The 9,726-nt window shown below is 34.8% G+C and overlaps 1 protein-coding gene across 1 annotated transcript in view; it reads left to right on the plus strand.

Annotated features, from left to right (window-relative positions):
* Positions 1-9,726, plus strand: part of SLC12A2 (solute carrier family 12 (sodium/potassium/chloride transporter), member 2) — a 66,938-nt gene that overhangs the window by 53,713 nt on the left and 3,499 nt on the right. The window contains exons 20-27 of the mRNA XM_009319697.1: positions 575-654; positions 2,029-2,169; positions 2,859-2,906; positions 4,442-4,564; positions 4,743-4,854; positions 5,346-5,432; positions 7,700-7,835; positions 9,314-9,381. Coding sequence (XP_009317972.1) covers positions 575-654; positions 2,029-2,169; positions 2,859-2,906; positions 4,442-4,564; positions 4,743-4,854; positions 5,346-5,432; positions 7,700-7,835; positions 9,314-9,381 — 795 coding nt within the window. The remainder of the gene's footprint in view (positions 1-574; positions 655-2,028; positions 2,170-2,858; positions 2,907-4,441; positions 4,565-4,742; positions 4,855-5,345; positions 5,433-7,699; positions 7,836-9,313; positions 9,382-9,726) is intronic.

Genomic DNA, 9,726 nt, shown 5'->3' on the forward strand with positions numbered 1-9,726 from the left:
CCGGCTTTTTGCTTGTTTCTACAATAATGAAGTTTTCCCTCTTTCTTTATTTTTTAAAGGAGCGAGTTCCTTTCCCATCAGATATAATGGGAATAGGCACATTATAGCTAACTTATATCTAATTTGATTCTAAATTACAACTTCATGTTTTTAATACCCAAATGTTTTGGAAAGACGTCAGAAATTTTTAGTTCTCAGATCAAGGAGATCTACTCAAAAGAAATCACTTTATTGATGTGGGGGAGATAAAAATTTTGATTTCTCAGTGTATCTTCTCATCTGTGCAGAACTTGACTGACCTGTTCACGTCGCTTTTATGTAATTGCTGTTTACATAGGGGAGAGAGGGAGGAGAGGAAATAGATACCCCTTCTATCTGTTGCTTTTCAGGGTACGGTGTTCAGTCCACTGATGCAGTTGATAGTTTGGAATTGAAACTGAAATTGTAACACAAATTTGTGATTTGGGAGTTTAAATGGCAGTGTTTAATCACTGGAATTTGTTCAAAGAGGGTGTGTAAAGTAGGTCCTTTGGGGAAAAAATAATGTAAAATATTTTTTGTTCCTTTTGTTTAGTGATGCCTTTGATGTTCAGTATGGTGTAGTTGTCATCCGCCTAAAGGAGGGCCTGGACATTTCTCACCTTCAGGGCCAAGGTAAGATTTATTTTGTTTCATCTGGTGAATAGCTGTTCTAATTTCCTTTTAATACTGCTTTCTGAAAATATTAAATGAAGATAAGTTATTAAAAAAAACCCAACAAACCAAACCACCGCTCTTGTTATAGAATAAAAATCACTGAAATTAGCAAGTCTGAAATGTAAAATAAGAATAACCCATGTTCAGCAACAGAACTTTGTTTTCTGTGGGTTTCAGCTTTCTGTATTTGTAAGCTGTATATGGTTGCTTCCCAAGGATTTACTATTTTACTGAAACAAATTAAAGAGGCTGCCAAATTGGTATCAAGTGTTTGTGACCCAAGTCTAGAAATCATGAAAATCAAAACAAATGTTCTGTGATCCAATGCCATGGGTCTGGTGTGGGTTGCCAACTCCTGCACACACCAGTTTAGAGACCTCAGCAGTAGTCTGTTTCAAGTTTGGAAAGGTTTTCTATTTTCAGTGTAGAAGACCTGATTATACTTTATAGATAGTGGTCTTAAACCGAATGGTATAATTTTAGTTTAATTTCAAGCAGAATAATGAAGGAAGCCTGTGAGCTTTGGCAGCAACTGTCTACTGAATTGATAATGTCTAATTTGTTTGTAGCTTGCTCCATACAACGTTGCTACAATGAGGAAGAATGCTTGTGACACAAGCTCTGTAGAGGGGCATCCTCCTGAAAGAGGGGAGGGTTGTTCCTTCACTGGAATGTCTTAGGATATGGAGAGAGGCAGAGAGCCTGTCACTGTGTGCAAGAGGGCAGAGGAGTATGAGAAACAGCAAGGAGTGAATCTGCAGTGTGAAAACAACACTGCTGAGAAGACTGGGAAATATAACACCAAGGTGTCAGAAGAGTCTTAGTATCCACTGGGGACTGTGAGTTTGCTTTAACTCTGACAGCTACCAAGTAGCCTCACTCAAGCCAAACCTGGAAAAAAACTTGGCTGTGAGGCATACTTGGTCTGGGCCTTGTCTAAGGCTTATCTTCCTCTTGGAGTTAGAATGGAAATGGAAAATGTTTCACCAAGTAATTTTTTTTCCTCCTGGTTGTACTTCCTCAGTATTAGCTAGCTCTGTTTTATGTTTAGCCTGTGATAATGCAATCAGCACCCAAAATCTGGGAAGGAAGTAGCAGGAAATTACAGCTCTGCTCATGGGAGGAGCCTCTCTGTACTCTGAAGCAGTTCATATAAGATTTTTTTGTTCTTGTTTTCTGCCTTTTTTTTCCCCCACCCCTTCTCTTTGCCATAGCATAACAGTTGCAGTGAAGTTTAACCAACTGTGAACCATCTCAGTATAGTCCCATACCTCTATTGATACCGTTAGGAACAATTAGTGGTTTATAATGTGTTTCTTTGCTTTCTCAAAGAAGAGTTACTGTCATCCCAAGAAAAATCTCCATGTACCAAGGATGTCATAGTAAAAGTGGATTATAGCAAGAAGGCTGAGACAGACACTTCTATAGCTTTTTCTCCATCATCTAGTGAAAGAACTCCCACTCTGCATAAAGGTAACTTGCTAGTTAGCAATGAAATCCGAGTTCTCACTCCTCCTATCTCTCATTCCCTCTTCAATTCCTCTCTCCCCTCACCAAGGAATTATTTAAGGGATTTTTGTGTCTGTGGAACAGAAGTGTGTCATGCTTTTCTAGCCGTTGATGTCTAATCACTTAAGTACTTGGTTTAGAGCTTACCAGTATGTTAAATAAATCTTTCACATCTAGTCCCCTAAATAAAACAGGTGGTAGACAGTGATCTACAATGGATTTTCTTTGTTAATGAGTTTCACAGGCATTAAAAAATTGCTTCAGAATCGTGCCACACATCTATATATTAAGTGTGATTTGAAGGCTGCTAAATTTATGAAGGCTTTTTCACCTCAGACTAGAATATTGTATGCATGTTAACAGACAAATCATTCAGGATACTTTGACATGACAATAACCAACTTTCCTCTTTTTAAAGTAAAAGCTTGGAGTGACTTAAGTGAGCAATGTGATTAATTTTTTTTTTTTTTAAAGTACAAATAAATCTCTGGATCTGGTAGACTGCATTTGTGTGCTTTTATTTGTATGAAAATCCATTTTATTCTACATCTTTATTTTCTGTTTGTTTTTTTTTTTATATACACTAGTAGTGTTTTCATTAACATCACAAAGGAAATTAACCTTTTTATTTTATATCTTTAAAAATCTTCCAGAGGAGGACGAGGATGGAAAGACTCCAACACAACCACTGTTGAAAAAAGGCAGGCATTTTCCACCTTTTTGTGTTAAACCATTCTTTCGCATTGTTAATTTCAGTTTTCCTTTTGTACTCCTTTCTACACATATAAATGAGAGAGAGGAAATATCAACCATGCAGTGTCAATTTGTTTCTTCATATCTGCTTTGGAATGTGCTTCATCTTTAGGGATTAGGCTATGGAAAAATGCAACTTTGTGGAAATTCCCAGAACAAGTTGCTACTGAGAAAGGATTGTGCATGTGTCTAAGATATGAATGTTGGATATCTTTTTTTTTTTAAAAAAAACTTTAATTCTTAAGTAACATTTGAAATGTGGTCAGGAGCTTGCTTAATTCCCTGTGTCTCAGGTATGTGTTTTGGTCCTTACTTGATTGAGGATTAAGGGAAGTACTATCTAATGGTATAGTGGAAGTGCTCCATCAGTCTATTCAGTCGATCTTCTAAAGCCATAGTTGTTGCCCTGTTAATTTGGAATTGTTTAATAGCTTGCAAATTAAGGCATAATATAGCCACTCAGTGAGATTAACATCTGAAATAATGCAAGGTAGTCATTCAAATAAACAGCATTTTGAGAGATGACTTGAGCAGTTTTCACTTCCTGGTTTATTTCAGAATTTTTTTGAGTTAAGCAAAGATTTCTGCCTTAACTAAGATTCATCTAACTTTTTTGGCATTTTCTTCATAATTTCAACAGCTAGAAGCTGTTGTGTTTTAATAATGGAAAGTGAGATTGTATGTTGAAGCACAAGATGGCAGTTTGGAAGAAGTCCCAGTATGCAGTAAAGTAGTATATTAATGTAAATCAGTCACAGATGTACTCTAAATTTAAAAATTCCTAATGAAATGAGGACTGAGATGAATATCAAATTCCTGGCTCTTGTTCAAACCGAGGTTTTAATTAAGGGAAAGGGGTTAGTTTTTTCTATAGTTTAAAAAAAAATATATTTACCTGTATTAATCTAATTGAAAAAGCTATTGTTGTCTTGTTCTCAGCAAATCCAATAACTTTGTTAGGCAAAATAGTCTATATTGTGCTTCAGAGCCTTGCACATGCAAAACAGTAATTGTTGCAAAAGATAGAATTCCAATACATAGAATTAGCTTTTATTTTCACCACATGCTTAAAGAACAATGGATTTAAGGAAAGAAGGAAAGTGCTTAGGACATGGTATTTACTTGTAAATTAGTATCTATATGTTTTTAGGCAAGCTTTGTCATATGCAAGAGGTAGCAACAGTGCAAGACCTAATGCTCTGAAGTATGTATGCAAGATTAGTTAAATTGTCCAGGCAAATGACTGTGTGAAGATCTTACTTCTATATCTTATATTTAACTGCTGAAGTTGTGAGTTCACAGTCTCCCTACATATAGCTCAGTTTATATCCATTCAATCAAAATTTGGAGTCTGGTTGGGGGGAGAAACTATTTTTATTTAAACTTAAATAGATCACAAAATATTAAGAAGTTGCATTTGATGAATTTCAGGGTGATTAACCAAAACACTTAAAAAACGAATTTTCATCATACTTTTTTCCAGATTCAAAGAGCCCATCTTCTCCTTTAAACTTGGCTGACCAAAGACTTCTTGATGCTAGTACTCAGTTTCAGAAGAAACAAGGCAAAAGCAATATTGATGTCTGGTGGCTCTTTGATGATGGAGGTAATGTGCTTTGTACTTTAAAAACAAATGTTGAAAAAAAACCTATTGAAGTGATTTTGAATTAATTGTGAATAGATATCTTTCAGTCAGTTCATATATAGATCACAAATTTCTATTATTAACCTCTAACACAACGTTGTGTTTTCTGAATTATTCCTAAATTCTGGTCAAAATGCAGGTTTGACACTGTTGATTCCGTATCTTCTTACAACCAAGAAGAAGTGGAAGGACTGTAAGATCAGAGTGTTCATTGGTGGAAAAATAAATAGGATTGATCATGACAGAAGAGCGTAAGTTTACCTTTAAGAATTTCATTTCAAATGCTAATAGAGCATGTTATACAGTAGATGACTTTTTCTTCCTAGTAGCCTTCTTTCAATTTTTCTTTGGTTGAGGTGTAATCATATTCTATTCCCTTTCTCCAAAAAAAGTTCCATTTCCCCCAGATTGTTTTGGATGAGATACCTCAAGTTAAATTAATTTTCCTGTAGCGTTGTCTGACACTAACATTTTCTTTTTCAAATATTTTCTGAGATTGTCTTTAAGGGAGAGCTCTTCTCTTAGTTTTATGGTTTTAAAATGTTTTGGGTTTTTTTTTTCCCAAAGCATGTTGTTGATTTATAGCCATATGCTAGGTCAATTTGATTTTTTTTTTTTGTCCTATCACATATAAGTGGCTTTTTTTTCCTTAAACTAGTGTTTTTATTACCAAACACCTATCTTTTTACCCGTGAAATAATTAAAAATAGGATCACGCAAAAGGCTTGTCTTTCTGATACAGGATGGCTACTTTGCTCAGCAAATTTCGGATTGACTTCTCGGACATTATGGTTCTTGGGGATATTAATACTAAGCCAAAGAAAGAAAAGTAAGTCTCAAAAAACTGAAACATGTTTGTTCTTTGAATTCTTGATGTCTTTCATGAATTTAGAATACTTCATTATTTCCTACATAACAGTTTTGATAGAATAGTTCCTGTGACATCCAGTGTTTCACAAAAAAGCAGAAAATAAATTAAGCAATAACTCCTACATCCAAGAACACAGGATTTTGTATTTTTTAAATCTCTGGCCCTTAGACTGTGATACTACATTTAGAAAAATACAGTTTAAAAAAATCCAATTTGTCTGGAGCAGTCGTCTTTAGAAAGAAATGCTCACAAAAACTTAAATGGTGTTTATCTTACTTCGAGTCATAGCTTAATGTAATAAAGCTTAGTCTTCAAATAGCCTGATCTATTTTTTTTCTTTTTTTTTTTTTAAATTGCTTGGATTTTTAATTTCCACAGGAATGAAAATACATGTGATATTTTTGATATACAAGTTTAAAAAATACTAATTGCAGATGACTTTCAGTACAAATTTATAAAAGAATGTATAAGATAAAAATGTTATCCTCCTTCAACTCTTATTTAGTATGTTGAAGTTGTAAAAATAACTTTTACATGGATATGCATGTATCTGAATAATTTGACATGTCATGCAAATTAGGAAAAACTGTTTTACAACTTATGTAAATGGAAAATGCTAATATGCATTCTTTTATACCTTGCTTTTTAATCACCTTTTCTTAAATGTATAGAATATATCAAGCAACTAAAACAGTAGAGTACTTCTGGCACTCTGATGCTTTTGGATGTCTTTGCTCCTGGGAGCCTGCTACTGTAAAATGTATAAACTTAAAGGTAGCACGCATTTATGCATAAAATGTTGAGATTGTAGAATTACATGGAATTATTTTTATTTCATAGAAGTGATCCCTGAGTTATTTATTCCGAGAGCATTTTTTTCTATCTCTGTGGATACATTCCCCACAATATATCCAAAACCTTTCTAAGATACCAGTTGGCATTAACCAATAGCTGTAAACTAAGTGGAGGAAGATGGTTTATTTTTAACAGTTGCTGTGCTGTATTACAGAATATTGTTAATACTTATCCTTTTTGTTCAGCAAAAAAATAGCTGATCACATTTGTTTTTTCGCTTTTGATGAAGGTGAAGTCATTGTATCAACTACCTTAAGTAAAGATCACCAAGGGTAGAAAAAAAGATGTTTTTTTTAATAGTGAGGGGTTTCCTGGAGGAAGGGGAACACCTCAGGTAGAAAATGGGCATGAGGGGCAATGTTCAACTATACAGAACCTAATACATTACACATACTGATACTACAATATATCCTAAGAGGTATTCCTTAGTGTTTGTGAAACCTTCCACACTGTAATTTGCAACCACAGAAGACTGGCAATACCTTGTCATCTTTATAAAAAAAACATTCAAATAGCATCAAAATGTAGCTATTTCATTGGATGTAAGGCATACATTTCAGTATGTTCCGCTAAAAATCTTGTTTATTTTTTTCACATCTCACATGCTGGGGCTATTCAAACGCAAGTTACTTTTGTAACTTGTGGCAGCCCTTGTTTGCTGTTCAAGTATCCTAATGTGGGTAGAGAAAGTAGGGTAAGGTAAGTTGTTCTTTCTAGTAGAAATGAATGCCTCTTTGGTCTTCAGAAAGTTTTCTTTAGAAGTTTGTGCTGAAGTTCAAGTAAATTCAAAGTAACACCTCCTATTCAAACAAGTGCAACAGGAAGATGAAACAAGATGGCTGTGTTTATTTGCATCTGAGTGTGGCTCTCAGACTGTATTGGAAAGCTTAAAAGGAAGCAAAATAAAAATATCAAAGCCAAAATCCTAATGGCACTAGCATGAGACTTGATAGCTATTTTTTTAGTGTGACAGGTAAACTCCCTTCTCTTTCAAATTTAATTCTGAAGAAGCTACTGTTAGTTGCTGTGCATTTTCTAAGGTAGTACTCTTAACTTTCAAACAATTACAGTAAAACTCTAGCAAAAGTTTGTTGTTTTTTTTGTTTTTTTTTTAAACTGGCTAAAACTTCCTATTTAGTTGCATGATGAACAGCAAAAGCTCCTACAGATGTCCCTAATTGTTTGTTGAATTATAATGTCTGTGTATACAAATAGCTGATTTGATGTTCTAACTGCAATTGGCAGTGAAAAAATTCCAATTCACTTTATTTTTGCATGGTGGTAAAACGTACTTTCTCATACCATGAAAGTCATTGCTGACATACAGACTTGTATCTGTTTTAATATGGCTGTTCACTTAATCGTTCCAGTATTGCAGCTTTTGAAGAAATGATAGAGCCCTTCCGACTTCATGAAGATGATAAAGAACAAGAAGTTGCAGACAAAATGAAGGAGGATGAACCATGGAGGATAACAGATAATGAACTTGAGCTTTACAAAACAAAGGTTCTGTATTATTTAGAGTGTTATGTTAACTGTTGTTAAACTTTTTTCTCCTACTGCATTTATGAATGTGATATCAATGAGTTCATTCTTGTTATTCTCTCTCTTCCATAGCTGTTTTTATGAATAGCTGATGGAAAGCAACATCTAAAACCATTTAGATAGTTCACAAAAAAAAAAGAAATGGTTCTGCATTCAGGGCGGGGAGGCCCTAAACTGCTTTTCCTACAGTATTTCAGCAGTTAATTTAGAATTATAATTTAGTCTATGCTCAGGTGTTTGACTTTTTTTTGACCAAACTAATATTTTTTGCTTTGTTATTGAAAAAAAAAAAAACACACCACGTCTAATTGTGGTGTTAAGGAGCAATTAAAGGTTTGACATTTTTCCCAAGCAGTTATGCACTACAGAGACATCAGAGGTAATTCCTTCTCAAGCGCTTCTATGGAGGAGACTCAGGTAGCATCCTGTAACAGGATGCAGATACACACAAGTACCTAAAGAAAGACTGGTTAAAGTTTCAGTGACCTGAAGTTCTTTAAGATGGTCCTGAGTATATCCACCTTTACGTTCTTTTTCCTGTCTGGGTTTTTACAACTTCTTTGAGGATTTGCAGTAGAGAAGAAATGGGAATGGTAGGTCATTCTGCATTGTAAGTGTAAAAGAAGCAGGAGTCTGTTTAACAGGTAGGTACAGATTGATGGGCAGCTGCTGCTGAGGTCTCTTAACTACATATTACCAATGGGCTGGGGGGAAGATTTTATAAAGTACAGTTACTTTATAGTTAATGAACTGCTTGATGCCTTGCTGTTTCTCACGTCTACAAACACCACCAAAACTCATTTCAGTGAGATAACTGAAGTGATTTCTTCTTTTGTCTGCCGACAGCTTAATTGTTCCTGCAGGCGTGCAGGCTAACTAGACTTCAGCTCATCTGAGAACAACAGAACTATAAGAAACGGTTAACTCAAAGTTTGCTAGAAAATTAGTTGACATAACAGAGAACTGAAAATTACTGAGGAAGCTACCTCAGGTGTTAAGACAGGATAGGAGAGTAAAAAAAGGGAGGCCCATTATGGAGGTAGGCTTACCAAATGAAGATGGGGCTTCACTTCTGTAAGACTTGCTTACTATGAGCTTATAGGATATAGTTAAAAGAACCTTGAAGAGAGCATAAGGGACTCTTGCTTCCAGGAGCTATGGAGGATGGTATCATTATTAGAGGAATAGAATAAATAGAATTTAGCTTTCATAGTACTTAGTTGATTTGCACATTTTAAGCTTAATGCTTTCTTCTCTCCCTGCCTTGCAACCATAGGTATTTTGGAAAAGTGAACAAGTTGCCAAACTGAGGTGGAAGCACATGCTTTCTATAAATGAGTCATATCAACTGCTCATAACTTTTTCATTTTTCTTGAATAAATGAACTTTTGGTAGTTTTATATAAAAGATCTTGCTAACAAGTTTCATTTTAATTACAGACTTATCGTCAGATTAGGCTAAATGAGTTGCTGAAAGAACATTCAAGTACAGCTAACATAATTGTCATGTAAGTAAATGATTTGTACTGTTATCCTAATTGATATAGAACTGTAATTGGAAATATATGTCAATACATGTTAGGAAAAAGCCTATGTCTTGGCATTAAAGTGTAGAAATACTCAAGGAGGTTTCAGTGCTGAAAGTATTTACTAGAAGTATGGAGCCACTATACTGATGAATGAAAAATGGCCTATGTAGTTTCGTGCTTCTGATATGCTGCTTTAGGTGATTACCTCCACATACGTAGTGTGGCTTAGGATTCTCACGTTCCTTCCACTCCCACATGCCAACTATCCCCCTCTCTTTCAGGTCCTTCCTTTCAGTTCTTTTTCTAGGAAATCTCTCTAGATAA

The sequence above is a fragment of the Pygoscelis adeliae genome, unplaced genomic scaffold, assembly GCF_000699105.1.
Source record: "Pygoscelis adeliae isolate BGI_AS28 unplaced genomic scaffold, ASM69910v1 Scaffold110, whole genome shotgun sequence".
In the NCBI taxonomy this organism is placed as follows: Eukaryota; Metazoa; Chordata; class Aves; order Sphenisciformes; family Spheniscidae; genus Pygoscelis; species Pygoscelis adeliae.